This window comes from Pteropus alecto, unplaced genomic scaffold, assembly GCF_000325575.1.
Source record: "Pteropus alecto unplaced genomic scaffold, ASM32557v1 scaffold22, whole genome shotgun sequence".
In the NCBI taxonomy this organism is placed as follows: domain Eukaryota; kingdom Metazoa; phylum Chordata; class Mammalia; order Chiroptera; family Pteropodidae; genus Pteropus; species Pteropus alecto.
Window position 1 is genome coordinate 19069844 of NW_006434839.1, and position 22599 is coordinate 19092442.

Genomic DNA, 22599 nt, shown 5'->3' on the forward strand with positions numbered 1-22599 from the left:
CAGGTGGGAACTACATAACTTTGGTGTCTTCTGCAGCCTTTAAAAATCAAAGTTTTCAAAGCCTGAAAATCATGAGTCACTTTTGACAACTTAATTGTGTTAACCTTCGAGTTCTAGAATTTTCATTGAAATTTAAACCAATTTAACAAGTATTTGCTGACCTTCGATGGCACACAAGGAGGATACTATCCAAGTTACTAGATACACCCAAAGCTAATTTAACAAGGTTAAGAGTGTTATGTAATTAACTGTCAGATAGAACAATATAATAGAATAACTGTAATATAGAGCAATAATAGAAAAGAGGTACAAATGCTGTGAAAAGTCAAAAAGATAATAGTGGGGTACTGAGAAGGTTTCAGGAAGAAAGTGACAGTAAAATAGGTCTTGAAGAATGGGCAGAATTTGTTTTACAGGTACATGTAATATGAGGGCAGACAGAGTGCTCTGGATGGAGGGAGTGGGCCCAGGGGTGACGGTACACATGTTTTTATTGAACTGTAAGTACAGTAGGTCACTCTGTTTGGTGTATGGACTAGGTAAAGGGAAGAGGAATCGATAGGTTGAAAGGGGACATGCTGTGGCATTTGTGAGTGTTAAAAGTGGGTTAAACTGAAATCAATGGGACGTGACTGGAGTTGAACTCTAGGAGATTGCATCTGTAAACACTATGCTTTATACGAATAGGAGAGGACGATCCACAAGGCAGAGGCCAGTTAGGAGGCTTCTGAACAAGAAGAGGTGAGAGGTGCTGCTGCATGCCGTCAACATGGGAGCCTATGAGACTGAACTCCTGAATTAGGGTGGTGGGAGAGGGTACGTGTCATATAAGGAACTGGGCATGGGCATCATGCCCTTAAGGAAAGATTATCTTATCTAATCCTTAAATAACCCTGTTACAACCTCGTAATGTAACTAGTTTTATAGATGCTTTAAGGATGAGGAAACCAAAGTTCTGAGAGGCCGATTACATGCCTGTGATCAGGTCTCCCTAACCAATAGCCTAGGCTATAGGTTTGCCTGGAGGCAAATTCACCAAAAAGGGGACAGAGTTGAGTAAATTTCTGAGCAACAATTTGCATTCAGAGGACTCATGGGACAGAAGAGGTGAAAGGAGAGCAGTTTCCAGGAAAAGCACTGTATTGTCTGCATTCCAAACTCTCTTTAACAACTTTGGACTGACAGGATAATGGGGGAGGGGCAGCAAAGGAGAATGATGCTGACCAAGAGAGGTTGGGGGTGGGGGGTGGGGGTGGGGAGAGAGAAAGAGGGAGAAGGTGGTGAGTAGTGCATGTACATCAAGAGGATGGGAACAAGTCAGTTTTAGTTTCAAGACAAGAAAGGTCTACCATTCACACATGCTGTGTTAATGGTCAAGCCATTTCTGAACACCTTAGCACCAGAAGTGAGCCTATCTGAAGACTCTCTGCTTAACTTTATCAAAGGTGAAGATCAAAGCAGTCATTACATGTGAGAGACTGTTATAAGCTATACAAAGTGATAGAAAAGGTCACTGCTGAGGTAAGCAAGGAAAAGACAGCGCTGAAGTTGACTATTCAAGAGTAGGTAAATTGAGATGCAACACAATTTGTAAAAATCACAATTGATAAAAAATGGATAACTTGATAAAGTTTTATCAATTGGTAAATTGATAAATTTTCAATAAAATTAACTTCTACTCTTTGAAAGATACCAGAAAAATAATGACAACATAAATAAATATATTTGCCTTTAGAAAAATATATTTGCAAAAACATGTACCTGATAGCACATACCCATATCCAAAATATACTAACAATCCAGCAATAAAAAAATAAACAACCCAACAAAAATCCCCCAGAAAATAAATTCTAAACCTTAAAATATTGGGCAAAAATTTGAGTAGACACTTCATTAAAAGAGGCATAATGATGGCAAACAAGCACATAAAAAGATGCTCAACATCGTTAGTCATTAGAGAAATACAGATTAAAAAGAAAACAAGGTACCATTACAACCTATTCAAATAGCTGAAACCCCTAAAACTGAGAATGGCAAATGCTTTACAAATGAAACTTATACATTACTGGTAGGAATATAAAATAATACAGCTTGTGTGGAAAAACAGGTGGCAGTTTCTCATAAAGTAAAACATACACTTACCTTACAACCCAGTAATCCTACTTATAGATATTTACCCAAAAGAAATAAAAATCATGTTCACACCAAAACCTTTAAGCAAATGTTAAGGCAGTTATAATTACATATAAATAATTGCCTAAAGCTGGAAAGAACCCAAATGTCCTTCAGATGGTAAATGGATAAACAAAATGTGGTACGTTTGTATGATACTACTCAGAAATAAAAAGGAATAAATTACTCTGCTATGGAAAACAGTATGAGTTTTAAAACATTAAAAATAGAACCACCATATGATCCAGCAATCCCACTTCTGGGTATATAATCAAAAAATTTGAAAACAGGATCTTGAAGAGATATTTGCACACCCGTGTTCGTGGCAACATTATTCCAACAGCCAAGAGAAGGAAGCAACCTAATTGTTCACTGAGAGATGAACATATAAAGCAAGTGTGGTAGATATACACAATGGAATATTATTTAGCCTTAAAAAAGGAAAAAATCTGTTGTATGCTACGACATGGGTGAGCCCTGAAGACATTGTACTGGTTAAAATAAGCCAGTCACAAAAAGAGAAATAATACATGATTCTACTTATATGAGGTATCTAAAGAAGCTAAACTCTTAGAAACAGAAAGTTGAATGGTGGTTGCCCAAGAGGCTGGGGGAGGGGAAAATGGGAGTCGTTCAGTGGCTACAGAACTTCAGTTTTGCAAGATGAAGAAGTTCTAGAGCTCTATTGCACAACAATGTGCATATTGTTAACGTTCCTGTACTGACACTTAAAAATGGTTAAGATGGTCAATTTTATGGTTTTTCTTTTTTTTTTTACCACATAAATAAAAAAGGCATGAACTACTGATACATTGATACTAGTGACACAAGTGCATTATGCGAAGTGAAAGGAGAGAGACTCAAAGGCTACTTACTGTAAGATTCTACTTAGATGATATTCTAGAAAAGATAAAACTATAGAGACAGAAAACAGACCAGTCGTTTCCAGGTCCTGGGGATAGCACAGAGCTTGACCACAAAGGGGCACTAGGGCATTTTCTAGAATGACGGAAGTGTTCTACATCCTGGTTGTGGTGCTAGTGGTAGTCACACCACTGCATGCGTTCTTTAAAACTTGAAGAACTGTACACCAAAAAGTTTGAAGAGTTGGTAAACTGCATGATGGAGATGCCATTAATAGAAATAAAGAAGTGAGGTACTGAGAGTTGGCAGGAAAGAATTTGACCTCAAACATGGCAAATTTGTGATGCTGATGAGAACAACCAGAAAGAGAGATTCAAAGGTGGTTATTGATGGGAATGGTTGAAATGATTAGGGAGGCTGACACTGGGAGACTAAAATCCTGGGGGATAGTTGCATGTAGGATGTGAGAGAAGGAAGAGAAGCCATTGAGGGTAGAGAACACACAACTGAGAAACAAGAGGAAAATCAGATGGTGCAGTGTCCCAGAAATCAAAGGAGGAGGACATTTCAAGAAGGAAGGAGTTGCCAACAGTGTTAAATGCTGCAGAATGAAGCTGGATGAAAAAGCCAGCTGGTTGAACCACTGGGAAGTCAATAATGACTGTAATGAAAGCAGGTGTACTAAGTGTGAAACACTGTACAGTATTGGGTATGAGTAATTGCAAGTGTAGTGACACCCTCATTTTGTTTGAATGGACTTGAAGAGCATCCAGACTTTAGCCAAACTCCATCTGAGCACTTGCAGCAAAGTGGACCTTTTTATAAGCAGGCAAGTTTTTATGTGTAGATCTTAATATACATACAGCTTATTACATGCTTTTGGAAATGTTCCATGTCAACATTCAAAAGATTGTACTATCTTGGAAATAAAAAATTTATGCAAATTTATCCATGCAATCAATAACCATTTGCTAAAGCAGCACTGTGTATGGATTACTCAGGTTCACCCTTTATGTAGTACAACATCCTGTCTTCCAAAGAGAGGGAGAGAGACATAGGACTACATAGCTATAAATTTCCAGTCAAGTATTTGAGTGATGGTTGATCTGTGAGAAGTGTTAGCCTCCATGTGGTGTATGTAAATTTGTAGAGGTAGGTGTGTGTGTGTATGGGTGGGTGGATGGGTGGCAGCCTTGTCAAAAAGCTCAGGATCCTAACTCTTACCTTGAACATCCAAAATTTCATCAGACTCTTTTTGTTTTAACAGCTTTGATGAGGTATAATATATGTATCATAAAATTCATCAATTGTAAGTATATACTTGATAATGTTTACTAAATTTAAATAGTTGTGCAGCCAGCAACACAATTCAGTTTTAGATTGATTCCAATACCCCAGAAGGTTTCCTCATGCCCATTTCTAGTCCACCTTCACTCACATCTTCAGTCCCAGGCTCTACAGTTTTTTGTCTCTACAGTTTTGCATCTTTCTAGAAATTTTACATAAGCGGAATCATTCAACAGGTAATCTTTTGAGCCTGCCTTCTTCCACTTAATGTTTTTGAGGTTTATCCACATTGTAGCATGCATCAGTAGTTCTTTGCTAAATGGTATTATTCCAATGTATATATATGTCACACTGTGTTTAGCCATTCACCTGTTGATGGACATTAGGACTGCTCCTGGGTTTTGGCAGTTGTGAGTAGTACTACTGCAAATATTTATGTACAAGTCTTTGTGCGAGTGTATATTTTCATGCACTTATTGGCTAGCTTATCATATACCTCTTTGGCAAAATGTCTACTCAAATCTTTTGACTATTTTAAAAAAATTAAGTATTCTGTCTTCTTGTTGGGTTATAAGAGTTGGTTCTGGCTCTTAATGTTAGACTAACAATTAAGTTTGAACGAACAGTATGCACTTTGAGGATGGGTAAATTCTCCCTACCTTATACTTCTACTTGCCACCATCACAAACATGTCCCCAGCCTACCTCTCTAGTATCCACTTCTTTCATCTCCTCCAGAATCTTTCAGGATCAGAATCCCAGGCATTACACTCTACCATGTGCTATCACATTCTCTTCTCGGTCTTACCCACCCCGAAGTCCATTTCTCTACCACGCCCTGTGGCATAGTCATTTATTGAAATCAAACTCCCTAGTCACCCTCAACTTGTTTTCTAATGTCTCCCTCACTTCTTCATCGTAACTGAAACTTGTCTTTCACCTGATGATCACAATTTCTTTGAAACTCTTACCAATAGAGGCCATACCTCTCCCTCTTGACTCACACAAAAGAGGGTAGATGGCTTCTGCTTCCCAATGCCACATTTAAATCTCTGTCCTTGTTATCTCTCAATAGCTGCCAATGCTTTCTCTTTTGAAGTCTATGTTCTCCATTAGCATTATTTTCTGCCTACTTTGTTTGCTGATATCACAGGTTTGTGCTTTTTCTTTTTTCCAGTTGTTATCCTCAAGGACAGAAATGTCAATGTCTCTCTATGTCCAGATAGCATAGTCCTCTTGACTTATTACATGCATGTAGAATAAGTAAACTCTCTAGTCCAGCCAACACCCAGGCTCCTCAGTACACTCTAGACCTCTGAAGCTGCTCAGCTTCTAAGACCTTCCTTGTGCACTGAACAGCAGTGGATCCTGTCGAGCATCCCGTTTCTTCCTGAAATGTTATCTTCTCTGGCTTTCATGATGGTCTCTTCTCCTGGGTCTCCTACCTCTCTGCTTTTCTCCCTCACTTCATATATGTAGGTTCTCTCAAATAATTGCTTTCATGCTCTTAAAAGCATATTTCCAAACTTGACTGCTGTCATGGACTGAATTCAGTCCTTCCCAAATTCATAGGTCATAGCTGTAACTCTCAGTGTGAGGGTATTAGGAAGCAGGGCTTTGGGGAGATAATTAGGTTTAGATGAGATGGATTAGTGCCTTTATAGGCAGACACCAGAGAGCTTGCTCTTGCCCTTTCCTTCACATGAGGACATAGTGAGCAGGTGGCCATGTCAAGTCAGGAGAAGGGCTCTCCCAGAACTGGACCATGCTGGCACCCTGATCGTGACCTTCTAGCTTCCAGAACTGTGAGAAATAACTGTCTGTTGTTTAAGCCACCTAGTCCATTGTACTTTTGTCATGGCAGCCCAAGCCGACTAACTCAATGAAAGAGGCTGTACAAGCTGCAGAGTGACTGGCCGACCTCTCCGCCTAGATGTCCTACTCTCAAGTCAAACTCAATACGTTCAAGGCTCAACTTGATATTTTTCCTCCTAAATCAGCCTTTGCTCCTGAGCTTCACATATTTGTTACTGTACCAGTGTATAACTTGCTTACCTTTAACTTTTATCAATTTCTTGCTGAATATTGTCGATTCTACCTCCAAAGTACCTTTCTTTCCATCTACTTTTCCATTCTTACAGTTTCTATATTACTTCAAGTTCTACCTCTCACTTTGTCTTTCTGTATCTAACTCTCCCAAATCATTTCACAGAATGAAGGAAGACTGTAGTTTAATCTGATTATACTTTTTTACATGGCCAGAGAATAAATTCCAGACTCCCTAGTTTGCTCTCCAAGGGCCTCAATGATCTAGTATGAATATATTTTTCTCAATTTATTCTCATATCTCCCCTCTGTGCCCTCCATTTTTGCTAAATCACCCATTGCTTACTGTTTACTTAGAACTTTAAAGGTATGTCTACTTTCCTGCTCCCTTGCCTCACTTGGATTGGTATTTATTTCATTGCCCATTCCATTCTCCTTTAAGGTCCATTTTAAGCACCATCTGCCCTACCAGGTGGCAGGGCAGTGTGGCTGTCCAGGTCAATATCTCTCCTACTCTTGGTACTCAGGTGCATGCCTTTTGCAGCTTGTTCTGTGAGTGGAGGACGACCTTTGCAGATGAAGGAGAGCGTGTTCTAACTAGGTGCAAGAACAATGTCTTCATTGCTAGACCTGCCTTGGTTATAGCTTCCAGCTCTCTCAAGGTGGAATTCTTGCTGCCATGAATTGATCAATGAATGGCTGGGCTAATCCCATTCTAATCTGTGTGACAGCTTTTGATGGACAATGCCTTTTCTTCTCTGGTGAGTTAAAGCTCCTGGAGGACAGAGTCCACACCTGGTTCAGCACTGGGCTTTGTAAGGATCCAGCATGGTATCCTACTGGACAAATGCTTTTCAATAAATGAATTTATGAAAACGTACTATGGGTATCTGTTAGACGATCAATCCATTTTTACTTATGAAGAAAACTGAATTAGTAGTGTTAAAGGTTTCATTTCTTCTTAAAACTATTAAGTAGCCATAAAACTACTAAAAAAGTTGGGTATTAAAGTAAAACAGGAAAAGGTGAGGGGTGGTTAGTACATTACCACATCTGACTTGGTGGTAAACTTCTGAGTTTGCAGACTCTCTAAGGCCATCCACTTCACTGGCAGTTTTGCACCTGTTTTGTTGTGTACACTGTAGTATTCTTTATCATACATGTCTCTGGCAAGACCAAAATCAGCAACCTTGACAGTGAATTTTTCATCCAGCCTACAGAAAGGATAAAAATTATTACTGGTGGCTGAAATAGAATAATTTACAGTGATGCTGCATACCTATAGATTAGAACAAATGACTTCAGTATTTGAAATCCATAAATCCATAACTTCTGCAGAGAGGGCTTCCTCTGGTCTCAATTGACTAACACTAAATTACAATGAAATTCTTTAATAAAAATGCTTAACATTTACATTACAAATTCAACAGGCCAAGGAAAGAGATCATGAATGATGTGGCACAAGAAAATTCATTTGCTTTAGTAGATCTGGAGAAATAGTGACATTGGCTCCTCTCCCAGCTTTCCCTGGTTGCTAAGTCAAGTATGCCAGCTGACTAACCAAAGCAATTGCCAAGATTCACTTCTCGACTAATTAGCAGTACTTAGTGTTATGGGGGAGACATGCCAGGGACTGTTATTTTACTTTTTCATTCTCAAATGGGCTAGGTTAGTACATAAAACTCATCTATTCCACCACTAAGGTAATACAGAAACAGAATACATATTAAAGCATCTAAGGACAACATCGAGGTTTTTCTACCTGAGGCTATGTATCCCTTTGTTTAAGCTGGCTTTTATGTTGTTATATTGACCAAAACCAAGGTAGGAAATTAATAGCACAGCTCTCATTCACACATACCGTAAGTCATGAATCAGTGCTACGCAAGGGAAAGCACTGGATCAATTACAAACTGTTGACTCCTGTATTACACAGCCCAGGCAGCCAGACACAAAGTTCTTTTGTATATTCATTCCCAAATACCATTTTTGGTAGGGCTCTTACAGGCTGACTTCAAATCCACTCTCGGGAAGTGACAATATGTTGGTATTTGTGTTACCAGCCCTCTCCTTTACATTGTAAAAGGCTGAAGATCAAATTCTACCTCCCAACACTAATGCAGTGTGAAACCGCAACATGGGGTGGGGCTACTTTTGGGAAGGAAAAAGGAAAACAAAAGCACACAACAGCTGTTAAGACCCCCCTCTTGAGAATCCCTTTTAAATTCTCCATTTGATAAAGCCCGAAAGCCACCTACATCTCCAGTGCTTACATATCTATTTAAAACTCTAATGTAAATAAAGAACTTTTGCAGAAGAGGAGAAAACGTCCTCACTAGCCTTAAACAGTAGGAAACAGATTCCTCTTTGTCACTGAATCTGGTTTGTGGGCAAAGAGATTCTTATACTTACATACAGTTTCTTGCAGCCAAGTCTCTGTGGACAAACTTTTTGCTTGCAAGATATTTCATGCCTTTGGCTACTTGAAGACCAAAGCCAATAAGATCTTTGACAGTTGGGTTCTGCAAAGGGAATTGGAAATGCATAAACTAAATATTGACTGTTGTAGCTAGGACCTCAGAATTCTGAAATGTTTGTAAGAATTGATCTTGTTTATAAGAATAACTTGTGCCCCATTGATAACAGCAATTACTTAAGTATCTACTGTTTGCAAAGCGCCTGGCTAGATGTTTTTATACATTTTGACTAATCCTTATACATTCTGTAAGGCAGTTTACAGAAGCTCCATTTTTCAGATAGGGACTTGGAGGTGTTTTAAAATGTAGGTTTTATTATTATTTAGGTATGTTGAGGCCCATTGATGGCAGAAGACTGCCATAAAAGATAGTGTGCTAAAATTCCCAAGAAGAGAGGGCTTGCCCTGCCATGCAAACCCACACAGGGAAGCACTGCAGCTGGGCAGGTCACAGAAAGAGCCTTCACTGTGGTTTATGTGGAAACAAATGGGTAAGGCAGAGTAAGCAGGTTTAGAATTGGCTAGTTTGAATGATTTCACCTGCGAGCTTCAGGGTGTAGGGGCTGTCCCCGGCTGTCTGGTACTGACACTTCAGTGGTTAGGGCAAGGGAATAGTGACCTAGAATGTGAGAGCCCTTTAAAGGAGGTGTTTGGGATCTGGGTTCTGTGTTAGTTGGTTTACATGCTCTTTGAAAGTAAGGTGTATACCATCTCTGGGAATCTGCTAGTCCTGGGAAGGGCAGTCCCCCCAGAGCCAGCAAGGCCCCAGAAGTCAGAGCATCAGAAATACAGGGTTAATGCAGGAAGTTCAGAGAGAAATAAAACACCTCAAACCAGTCAGATGGTAAATGGTGGATTAGAATTTTAACCTAAACCTTGTAGGCTCCAAAGCTCACACTGTAGTGATGTCAACCATACCAGAAGCCCTCCTAGTGGTACTGAGCACCAGCTCACAACTCCAGGGCATGGTCCCACACGGAGATCAGGAAACCTCATTCTTCAGAAACTCCACCCATGAACTTGGGTGGACAGAGGAATGTCTTTAGTAACTGTAAGAACTATAACTGAAATTGCACAGATGTCACTGTGGCCAGCAGCTCTACCGACTCCTGGCCATCAGGAACAGGGTGTCTCTTCTTCAGCAGACACACTGGAGTTTGTGAGCCTAAGAGGCAGACAATGGGGACCCTGTAAGGAGGGCCACAGCTCTGCCTAACGCACACAGCATGTCGACAGGCCAGTTTTTTGCATTTTAAGATTCTCTTTAAGACACATCTGTATCAGTGGTTGTCATCAGAATGGGCTCCTTGAGTTATAAAACGCCATAGCACTGCATAATAAGATATTTCTATCATGCTTTAACTCTGGGCGAATGTGAATAACACCCTAGAGAAGGTAGCATATCCAACCAGATGAACTTATCAGGGTAATGACAGGAGTCAAAGTGGAAAAGTGGGATCTGTCAGGGCAACTTTGTGCTTTGTAAGGTAAATTCACCCTATCTGCAAACATTCACTGTCAGACAGTATTTTATTCTTTTGGCTGAATATAAAATATTACTTTACCATCCCAGAGCTTATTTCCTCTGAAAAACTGGCCCCGTGTTTTTGATCAAGAGTAAAGCTACTTCATTAACTCTCACAGGGGCCTGAACACAGTAGACAAGGAGGAGCCCGAGGCCATCTGTGACTTCAATTCTGGGGACTCCACCTTTCCTCTGGTTCTGGTCTGGCCTTCGCTTGCTCACCGTTTAGGTCCTGGCATAAATGTCAGTAAGAAAACTCTCACTTGCAGGAAACTGAGAATCTCTTTTGTAACCCTGAGCTGGCTTACAGTGAGTTCATCAGTTAGTAAGCTTGATAATATACTTACATGAGTCTCATTTCTAATGAAATTTCGAAGATCTCCATGTTTCATATAAGGTAGGACCACCAATGGGGACCCCTCACTTCGAAGGCAGATTCCCAAGAGTGAGAGGACATTGGGATGACTAAAATCTTTCATGATGATTCCTTCGGTCAGAAATTGAGAAACTTCTCCTATGTCAGTGATTCCTGAGAAATCCAGCATAGAGACATTGATTTCATTATGGAACAATGAATACTTTGTCATGTTCAGATAGGGAGATCAATGCAATGTAAAACCCTTAGGGCCCCATCTTGTCCTGATGCCTCATCCTCAGAGTGCTTTTTAACAGTACACCTGAGTGAATGATGTCACCCTTCACTGAACCTTCGAGTCACCATCTACACCTATTTTTGTAAGAGAGAGTTTAGCAATCAGTTTGTCTTGTTATAGAACAACAGTTCGTCTCATATAGAAAAAGGAGAGGAAATCCATTCATATAGTGATTGTACAGGGCGGGGGTTGACAATCTTTTTGTGAAGAGCCAGACAGTAAATATTTTTTGTCTTTATAGGCCACATAACTTCTGTTTCTGCAAATACTCAACTCTGCATTGTGATAAGTGGCTAAGTCTCAATGAACTTTTTTAAAGAAAACAGACAGCGGGCCACAGTTTTCTGATCCCTAAACTGTGAGGATTTGAAGACCAATGGTTGTTATATAACTAAGTAGACTTTTTTGGTTTCTAAGAATTTCTAATTATTTCCAGGATCCTGAGGGCTGGACACTAGTCAGCATTAATGAAGAGATAAAGCCTTTAATTTACTTATGTGACTAGTATCAGTGTCACTGATGCTATCCTTTTACAGATGCAACACATTCTGAAATCTGGAGGTCCATAGAGATCAACACACACCAGGGACAGAGAAAGATTTCTTGGCGTTAGACTTGTTCTTGGTACAACTGGCAGTGGTACTTTCTCATGAGGCAAACTGACTGACAATCATACTTAATCCATCACAGTTTGTTGTTAGGTTTTATATAAACTGTCCCTTTAATTACCTCATAGTCAGACTTCCAACAAAATCAGCCATATAGAACACTGCTCAGCTGTGTTCTATAGAACACTCACTGCTCAGGAGATTTAGGTGTAAAAATAGGATGAAATAGTTCTGACAATGATGCATCTTGCAGAATGAACTTTTACTTGGGCATTTAAAGCTTATTAATTCCAATATAAATTTTTAATATAGTTGGTTAACATTTTTCAGGACAGTGCAAATTATGAGCATAAATTTGGACATTTAGAAAAGGCAAGAACACTGACGTGACATGTGAGACCTGTTAGCAAAGGCGGAGGCAGGAAGAAAGACTGATTTATGGCTCAATTATGGCTTTGAGTCATCAGTAAAGTCTTAGTTTATGTTTGGAAGCATCCCCTATTTCTTAAACAGAGTATGCATTTCATTTTAAAAAGATTTTCTCAATAATTACTAAAATAAAATAAATGTTGTAGCATTAAAGGGGGAGAGGTTGAGTTTCACTTGTTTAGGAAATTCATTTATGTGGAATACCTTATTCCCCAAAAATGTGGATTAATGAGGTATTACCACGTTTTCAATTTTTCAAGTCTCTGCCAGCATATTTTTCTCCTGTTTGTGTTGTTTCACTTTTTATCTTTTTAATAGAAGTTGTGGTTAAATAATAATTATAGTAATGCCTCTGGGTAAAATGAGTCATTACTATTGTATGTGCCAACATACTCCCAATAGTTTCCACAAATGTCATTTGCAAAACAAATATTATAATCCAAATATAGTTAAATGATACTCAGCTCATCCAAGAGCCTCATTTCTCCTATCTTCTAATTTATGAGGGCTCACAGGGATAATTTTTGAGGATATATTTCAGTAAGAATTTAGACCAAAATTTCAGGATTAGATCCATAATTGTAGCAGTAGGTGTTTTTTTTCCACAAGGAGAACTGTAAATCAACATTTTATTATGAACTATTAGTTTGCAAACCACAAAAGCATACTCCACTGTTAAGTAAAATGTAACTTACTATTCAATGATTTCACAGCACAGTGAATTTTCTTGTCGTCACTGTCCAACAAAGTCCCATGATATACGCACCCAAAATGTCCTGCATGAAAGAGGGAACCTGGTTAGTGCTGCGTTACTTTTAATTAGTAATAATTATTTATTAAGCCTTTTATGTTCTTCATTTCTTTTTTTCTACATGACAAAAAAAGTACATTGTTTCTTCTACTTTTGATTAACAGTATCACTGTTACGTGTGTTTGTGAACATATGTAGATGTAATACATTTTACCCAAAGACATAACCAATGATTATTTAACACATGGTAAACAATTTAGATGATATAACTGTTAATAAAGCTAATATAATAAAATAGTCAACTGGTGAAAACAGAAGTAACATCTGCCTCATTAAAAAATTTATTATTTTTAAGGATCAAACAGTATCTTTTAAATATGAAAATAAAGCTTTGCCCACATAAAAAATGCAATAAAATAAGCTCCCTATATTGCAAAAAACTGAAATGAAATAAAAATGTTAGCATTAGAAATAAGATTAGCATTATAGAATAAGGATTTCCCCCCTTAGTCACTAGTTAATATGTAATCCAGGTTGGCTGAAACTGAAAGAAAAATGCCTGAATGAAGCAAATTCACTCTGAGTCATTACATCCAGTTCTCTCCGGGTCTAGCCACATTGCTTTCCCAATAGTTGCCTTTCATCCAGTGGCAATAATTTTCCCGAGAGGTGCCAAACTCCTGATAGCTGTGTAAGTCATTCATTAATTAATTCATCTAGTTAGCCAAGACTCCCTGAGTGCCTAGCATGTGAGTGTCAGGCATTAGTCCACCCTCAACTAATGAAAAGATGGATAAAATAAACCCTATGCTCTCAAGTGCTCAAATTCTACTGGGGAAAACGTATATAAATAATACTTAATGTTTATAGAATTATTAATGATTATTACTTCAGAAGAGAAACAACTGTCATTTTAGCACCTTTCATGATAAAAAATAAAAAATTCTAATTTTACAATGTGGAGAATTAGTACACAATTAGTGAGGCCATACACCCTAAAACTGGTGCACTTATTGGAATTTATAGGCCAGTAACAGAACTGTAGGTTACTTTAATGTGAAACTTGTCATTAACTATGAAGCTGCTATTAGGGAAGGGGAGCAGGCTAAGGATTAAAATCTGCAGTACTTGCTAGAGGGATGTGTGGATACTTCCACAGGAAAATGGAAAGGCCTCGTGTTCATACAAGGCAAGTTGTCCCATTAGCTTCTTCTGCATCATTCTGGCAGATGCCTGTGCTTCTTCTTGCAGCACGTATTGAACAAAAGGGATCAGAGGCCATACGGTATTAAAGGCAAAAGCTTTTTAGAAAAAAGGGAAGAGTGGAGTTCATTTCCTGACTTCTGGTTGGTTTCTTTTCCTGATAACTATTTCCTCCAACACTGTGTATGCTAGCTATTATTGCTGCTCTTTCTGGCTTATTACAAATATTCATTCCTCTTTGTATAAAGAAATTGGAGTGCACTATAGAGATGATATATGTTGTCAGATCAGGAGAATGCTGTAAATTCCGTCTTCTGATGATATCCACCAGGGTACAAACTGCTATAAACTAGGACTTCACAAAGTTAGTCATTGTTTTCAGAGTAAAGAAAGACTGGGAGGAGATATGAATAAAAATATTGGAACATAAAAGAATGATGTTTTAGCAGGAAGTAAAAGGCATCCTTCAAGAAATTATAGTTGTCATTATGAAAAAGGTGAGGAAGGAATGTGATTTATTTCTAGTATGTCTGGGAGATTGTCAAACTGGCTCCAGGTACAGGGGCAAATCCCTATGAGATATGATTTGCAGGCCTGTTTTTATGCAGAACAGAAATCGAGTGCACTTGTTATCAGTGCTCTGTCAGTTGCTTTTACCATTGTCTAAGTTCCTAATCTGCAAATGCAGAAGATAAAATGCTTACTGGAAAATCGTATTTAACAAAAAGCTGAGTGGAAATACTTACCTCTTCCTATGACTTCATTGAAATGCACAATCAGGCTACTAGGCCCAATCACTACGTGCTGGACTGCCTGAACCAGCTCTGGATTTAGAGCGCTGAGGTCAATGTGGACAGTATTTTGCAGTAATGGGCTGGATATATCAGAGTCCCCACCAGTTAGGATGGGGGATAGGTCCATCAGAGGATACTGCACTTGTCTGCATGTTCTGTTCTGAGATGAGTTAGGAAACTGGTCTGCAAGATAAAGCAAAATTATTAGAAAACAATAGTAAAACTTCACATAGTGTGGTCTGCAGCAGGGATAGCAAAGTGAAATAATAAAACCTGACATTTAAAATAAAAATAAAAATGATAGTTTTATCATTGAATAAGGTTAGGAAGAACCTTTACAAAGGAACTGGTTTAATAAAAATGGTAAGTTGGAAAAAAGTGTTGCCGTACACACACATGTACACACACATACACACACAAATGTTTTTAAAAAATATTTATAGATTTTCTTTTAAATAGACTAAGCATTAACTTTGACAGCCTGTTTACTCTATTTCCTTAGACATTTCTCTTTTTATATATTACAAAAAGCCATGTTTGAGGTTTATTTTTAATATACTATATTTTTAAGAATGCGAAACACAAAAGTAGTCAGCCTAGCGTTTATTAATGGAATTAGTATTGCTCAAAACAAAGAAAAATATGCATAATGAAGTATTTTACACATATATGATTAGAAATATATGATGGTTAAAATTTCAGAACTGAAAAGTTTCACATTAGCAGTAAATTCTCCATTGTGTGATAATGACAGCAGATTTAGTGTTATGGCCGTTTAGAGAAGGCAAATTAGAATGAGGTTAGTGTGCCATCCCCATTGCTTAGTTGAGGGCACTTGCAAAGGGATCAGCATTCCTTATAAATTGATCTTTACAACCAAAGCCCTGTAAGAGCCTCAGGCAAGGTCCTCTTCTGCAAAGTGAATTTTTTTTTTTTTTTTCATTTTAAGGGTAAGGAATTGTGGAGTTGAGAATAAATTTCTTAATGCCAAATAGAACAGAGAAGCCACCAGTTGCTTTCCCTTTTCCACTGGGAATCCATACATGTTAGAGAGAAGGCATCATGTCTGCAGCAACAGACCTGAAGATAAACCAGGCAGTGTAGGACAATATTAGCATATAGGGAAAAGGGAGAGGGTTATGTGGGGGATCCCCACTAGTACCATTTGTTTGCAAATGAGCAGGAAAATCAGAGTTTGAGACATGGGCATAAAAAGAAAGTTGATAGTACCCTGACTATTCCAAACCTTTCTTAAGCATTTTTAGTATTTTCTGCATTGGACAGTTTCATTAATAACAAAATCAATTTGGCCGGAGAAGTAAATCTCAATAGTGGTTCAGAAAAGCTGCAGGGCCACCTACAGTTACGGTAATCACTATCTGGACATGAGAGAGATGCAACCTTAAAGGAAGGATGTAAAATATCAGGAGAATACTTGAAACATTGGATGTAGAAGAGGGCCTAGCTGGCTGCCTGTTCCTTTAATCCCAGAAACGAATTCTTCAAACTCTTCCCACAGGAGGGAAATGTAAATGAGCCTCTATAAACTCAGTTCCTTCACCTTCACTTCCCAAACCTTTGCTCCTGGAGGTGGGGAGATGGAGGGAAATCCTTGGTGAGATGGGGTAAAAAGTCTTCTGGCATAGAAATTCTACTGGTCCTTGGGTTAAGCTCAGACATGTGCACAAACCATTTAAACCGTTAACGTGTGATTCTGGTGTAACACTAGAGCATTCTGAGACTGCATGAAAGACTGATGAGGAGGCTGTCCCCAGCAGATAGAGAAAACCTCTGTAGTTGCTTCTTCATTAGGTGCTGGCTGTGCATTTCTTTTTTTCCCTCTGGGTGAGCTGTTTTTGTCTATTTTACTTTTCCACATCTCCTAGGAGCAGGTTCAATGTAGGAAAGAGGAACTCAAACTTCTTAGCAATGATGATAGGGGTTTGGTGAGTAATGAGGTTAAAAGAAGATTAAGTAAGCGTAAAACAAATTTGTGAATTTTAATGATCTCAGATTAGAGCTATTAAATGTGAATATAGATAATAAAAGCTGTAAATTTCAAAACTGTAAACTGGATTTGATTTGTTCATGTTGTTAAGGGCATGAATTTTTAAAGGCAAATGGAGTCAGGTGGGCAAAGACAATATTTATGTGTATCTCTATTGAACTAATATAAACTTCAAAAAATAAGAGGCAGTAAGTGTTAAAAAAAAAGTTAAAATGTTACGTGCCTCTTTGCTTTTGCACTTATTTTGAGGAACAACTTCTAAGTTTTCCAGTATCCTCAACTGTCTGTGACTCATTTTATTTGTCCAATGGTAAATATTCAACCAGGGAAATGCTTGTATTTGACTCACGTCCTGTAACTTCTAAAGATAATGGAACAGATATAATGTAGACATTTTGGTTTTACCAGGAGATTTTAAATAAAACGATGTGAAATGCTCTGGTTAACCTGACCATTATTAGGCCTAGTGTTTTGCAAAGCAGATGATGCTAACCTCTTCTTTTAAAATAGCATTACTGGGTAAGACTCAAAATATATTAAAGTCCTGGAATGCTGTGGGTAAAAGGCTGTGTATTAACAGTTCATTGAGAATCCTTCAAAGGAGTCCTAAAGGTATAATTTAAATGTTTGAGGATCAACATTCTGAGATAAAAAAATGTAGCAGTGCCAACTTATATTTAAATAAACATAAGTTTTGTATCTTAACTCTTCTTGGGTTGTTAAAGAAAGCATCACATTTTTTAAAGACTCTAAAAATCTAATTAATATATGAGTGAGTTCATTTAAAAATAAGAGCCCTGTAATCTTGTGTCAATTTAAGTACTTCTTTGGCCAAAAAAGAGGTAAATACTTCTTTTATATTTTTATAAAAATATAAATGCAAAGTAAAAAAATAAACATCAATGCCACAACCCACTGAGGTATATGTATGGGTATTTCTCAGAACAATAAACTGAAATATACCTTCTGGAAAAGTAGCTCGGTAGTCTACAGATTCATTTGAAACCATTTCTGTAGTTGGGCTTACACTTCGGGCACTTACAAGCCTATCCAAATGAGGAGTGTATACTCTTGCATCATAGCGAACTAATTCACTGCCCAGATCTTAAAACAGAGAGAGAGAAAGAGCTCGTTAAAGACTTGGCTATCACGGGTCCCAGCAGACCTTGACCGAGGGACAAGAATTCATGGGTTTTATGGATTGTACATATGACAGCGCACATGAATTTACGACAATTTTAAAACTGTAATGATTGTATTCTTAAAGTAATTCCTTAAAACAAACAATTAAAAAATTGTACCTTTAATTTGCTTTCTCCTTTTCAGCCACAGGAAAAGCCCAAGTAATAATAAGAGTATTATTGATATTGAGACAACACCAACAATCAATCCTGTGAAATTCTGATCTGGTTGAACTATAACTTTTCCAAGGACAGTTGAAGAAACTGCTTGCTTCCACTAAAAATGACAAAGAGAGCCAGAATTTAGCTGGCTATTTTAGGTAGATATAAAATACACTGCACAGGTTGAATCAGCCTCTCTGGGCCCAAAATACCATCCGGTTATTACTGTTCTAATAGTGGCATGATTGCCTTCAGAGTAATAAGACACTTCTCAATTCTGCTTCAGTGTTGGAATAATTAGGGGCTACTGATATCTGAAGTACTTACATGATACTCAGCTGTTTGTGCTTGTAACTAGGTATTAGTGAAAAAAAAGACAGATAAAAAACAGTCTCTGATCTCGAGGAACTTAAGTATAGAAGTGGAGACAAATACATAAACAGATAATTATAATACAATGTGATATGTCCCATAGACATGTAGATAAATGGTAAGAAACACAGACAATAGGGCATACATTCTGTCCGGAGGGTAGGATAGAGGCCAAAGGAAAATTCCTATAAGAAGCAAATAATCATATTATTATGGGTTAAAAAGATCTCAAAATATTTTAATTTCAGTTTTGATACACAGAAGAAATCTTTGAGGCCCCTTCCAGCTCTCACATGGCATAATTTTGAGGATTTATAGTCCTTCTGAATTCCAAATTCTGATCTCATAATTTGGCCATAAATTTTCCAATTTTTTTGTAGTTTTCCATTTCATAACTTTTTAGAAGACTTCATGAAACCTTTAAAAAGCACTAATTCTTGGATAAACAAAATGTGATATATCTATACAATGGAATATTCGGCCTTAAGAAGTAATGAAGTTCTGACACATGCTACAATATGGATAAACCTTGAAAACATGGTAAGTAAAATAAGCCAGACATATAAAAAACACATATAAATATTATATGATTCCACTATGTGAAATATCTAGGCTAGGCATATTCATAAAGACAGAAAGTAGATGAGAGGCTACCGGGGGCTGGAGAGAGGAGGGAATGTGACAGTACTGCTTAATGGTTTCAGAGTTTTGTTTGGGGTGATAAAAAAGTTTTAGATTTAGATAGTGGTGATAGTTAGTTGCACAACATTGTGAATGTAATTAATGCTGTTGAATTGTTCATTAAAAAATAGTTAAAATGGTAAATTTTATGTGATATGCATTTTACCACAAATTAAAAAAAACAATAATGTAATATACCCCAAACCAGTGAACTGTACATTTTTAATGTGTTAATTGTGTGGTATGTGAGTTAATTTCAATAAAGCTCTTCAAGAAAAAAAAAAAAGAATGAAAAAAAAATCACTCACTCAAGTTATCTGATTTAGCTGTCTACATGAAGAAGTTATTGTAAAATAGTTTAATTTCTATTTTACTTTGTTCAGTGTATACATATTCTTTTACTTCTGAGGTCCATACATTTGAGATCACTGTAGAGGGCAGCAGTATGTTGGCTCTGGCCTCTTGGGGTGGTATGAGGTAGAGGAAGGGGCAATCTTGAATGTGTCCTCACCCCTTCTGAGAATTATAGCAAATTTTGGCAAGAGTGAGGCATGATGGTGAGGGAGTGTAGCTAGGAAGGACTTTTGAGATCTATCCTCTCAAGTTTGGGAAGGAGAAAGTGAACCAAAAACTCACTATTTTCTAAAATTACAACTAAGAATCAAGGCTGAGCTGATGAGCCAAAGCCAACACACAAATGAGCTTTAATGATTTATTTAAAGCCTGCAAGTGACATAATTACACTGGCATCTTTATTTACATTATAAGAGGAATGCAGGAATCCCACCTCTATATTTAGCTCGCTGTTCAATTTCAGCAGGTCATTGGGGACTGTACATAAAACAGCTTCAGAATGTGAGTATATATTCTCACAGCTCTTATTTCCAACTTTTAACACTTCACCTTTAACTGCTTCAGGGTCAATGTCATTTCCCTGGAAGAAAAAAAAAGAGGTTGTTAACACTTCATAGTTTTGCAGGAATGTTAACAATTGTGAAGGAATATAAATATATTGCAAACACAGGCCATGTTGTTTGCCAAGGCACATGACAGTCAGTTTATGATACTCATTTTCATGGGAATTTAGATGGTTGAAAGAGAGCATGACCATTTCAGGGCACTAATTAGTCAGGAATCACAGCATATAGCTTTTCCATCAAAATGGATTTAAGAGAAAAGGAAAGAGAGTCTTGGTTCACATTCTAACATCAAATGACCCCTTACCCATAATCACCTTATTAATGTTTCAGCAGGTATTGATGGTTGGCAAAAAAGGAAGCAATTTAGAGATTTAGTTGTGCTGCCTATCGCTGCCTACTGCAGGAAACTCAGCTTTGGCTTCACTTTTAGAATCATGACAGTCTTACAAAATACTGATGCCTGGGTCCCATCTCCAGAGATTCTGGTTTAATTTATCTATGTTAACACATTCCTTTTGTGTTTAAGTGGGGCAGTTTCTTTTCATCCCTCTCGCACAGTTAAATCCTATACATAAAATGAATTCATTTTTAAAGAAATTCCTGTAAGATGCCATGTGACCCTTGTTATAAATTGAGGGCATGATTACATTATTTTGAAGATTTAAAAAAATTATTCAGTTTGATATACTTAGTTAACTGGTTACCATTAGGCATTTATGAAATATTAATGTTTTATTGAAGAAAGCAATAATTAGCCTTGGAGAGAAGTGAAAATGGGAACAATTTCTCATATCAACACTTAATGAGTACAGTTATTTATTAAATAGCCATTATTTGGAGGAAAGATTTATTAAAACACACTACTACTTTTCTTATGGACAAAGAGCAGCCAGTAATAACTGCGGCACTGCTACTTTGTTTTAAATGATCTTTAACACTTGGCAAACCACTTTTATATACATTGTCTCACATGGATCTTAATAGACTGGTAGGTCAGATGTGATTCTGGGGAAAAGAGCTGGAAGAAAACGCTTCTTTCTAACATGAATCTGGAGTTCAAGAAAAAATAGATATGGACAAACCCTATCCTTATGATATTTCTAGAGGCAGTATGTGTACTCCATTGAATCAGGTCAGCCACACAGGGCAATTCAACATAGAAGCACATAAATCTGATAGGTCACTTTGGTGCTTCAAATGACAACTTGTTGGTTAGGTCTGAGGAGGGCCAAGGCACTCACTCACATATTGGAGGGAATTCAGGAAATGACAAAGAGATTAAAGAGCTGGAGGGCTTGATTTATGAGGGAATGACTACAATGTGTCCTGCTTGCTTAGATAATAACAAAAGATGGGGGAAGGGGTAGACATTCTGCATTTACATTCCCAAGACTCCTTCTAGGCTCAGGGTCTCCTGGATATGGCATAAAGCCTTCTCTAAAACAAAAGCAGATCACAGAGCCATCTAACTGAACTCCTTTTCATTTGTGCCTACCAAGGAACACATGATAAGCAGTGACTAACAGAAGAGATTACTATCTGCTTTGTATGTTTAGTAATTATATTAAAGTGCTACTGGCAGCCCACTGCTACTATATAACAGAGGGGCCTGAGTCAGAAAAAATATAAATGAAATATAGGCTACTTTTTATCATTTAAAATAAACATAGCTTTATGGAGCTGTGGAGAAAAAGGTATATGTTTAATACTTTTATTTACCTTTTCATCATTTAAGTATTATTAAATAGAAGAAAATATTTATAAAATTGGCTCTGTTCTTCAGTCACTGAGATGGCAATTATATCAGTTTTCAAATAAAGCAACACAGAAGAAACTTTCTGGTCTTTCATCCCTTATACACACAGAGCAATTTAGAGGTATAATTATTTCATTTTATCCTGTAAAGACACCCTCCTAAGGCAGGTATCATTGCTTTTCCTGCTTTACACATTGAGAAATAAGGTTCAAGACAGGACTTGGTCATAAAGCAAATTAAATTCCATTTGATACAAAATCTCCCTACCATCTACTTTGTGTCAGACACATTCTTTTTTACTGAGAACATTATAAAGATGAATAAGAGTTGCTTCCTCTCACTGTAATGTTAAAATGAATACCTTTCTAAAGTAAAAACTAATTACTCCCAATGTATCATATCAGGATGTTCCTTGTTCCCCCTCCTCCCTAACTCTGGTCAGGTGTTACACATGTTTCTGTCTAGGACTCAGGCTCAGGGATCCACGTTTGAGCTGGTTACAGAACACAGCAGGTGGGAATGGAAATGGGTAGGATTTGAAAAATTGGCATTATAAAGAAAGGGTCTTACAAGTTTTCATACATTGAGGTGGCCACAAGACTGAGTCTGGGACAGTCAGCTAAGGTAGTGAGTGAGGTACAGGTTGGTAGCAGGAACTCAGCCAGGCAACAGTCCAGGAAGGTTGGCAGCAGAAAATCAGTGAATTAGTGAT

The 22599-nt window shown here is 37.6% G+C and overlaps 1 protein-coding gene across 6 annotated transcripts in view; it reads right to left on the minus strand.

Annotated features, from left to right (window-relative positions):
- Positions 1-22599, minus strand: part of MET (MET proto-oncogene, receptor tyrosine kinase) — a 113465-nt gene that overhangs the window by 3700 nt on the left and 87166 nt on the right. For 5 of the 6 annotated variants that reach the window (XM_015588345.1, XM_015588344.1, XM_006910585.2 and 2 more), the window contains 8 exons: positions 19999-20145; positions 18117-18273; positions 17779-17919; positions 14760-14990; positions 12755-12835; positions 10717-10898; positions 8781-8890; positions 7417-7582 (listed from right to left, as the gene is read on the minus strand). In XM_015588345.1, coding sequence (XP_015443831.1) covers positions 7417-7582; positions 8781-8890; positions 10717-10898; positions 12755-12835; positions 14760-14990; positions 17779-17919; positions 18117-18273; positions 19999-20145 — 1215 coding nt within the window. The remainder of the gene's footprint in view (positions 1-7416; positions 7583-8780; positions 8891-10716; positions 10899-12754; positions 12836-14759; positions 14991-17778; positions 17920-18116; positions 18274-19998; positions 20146-22599) is intronic. The other variant, XM_006910586.2, reaches the window with a different exon arrangement.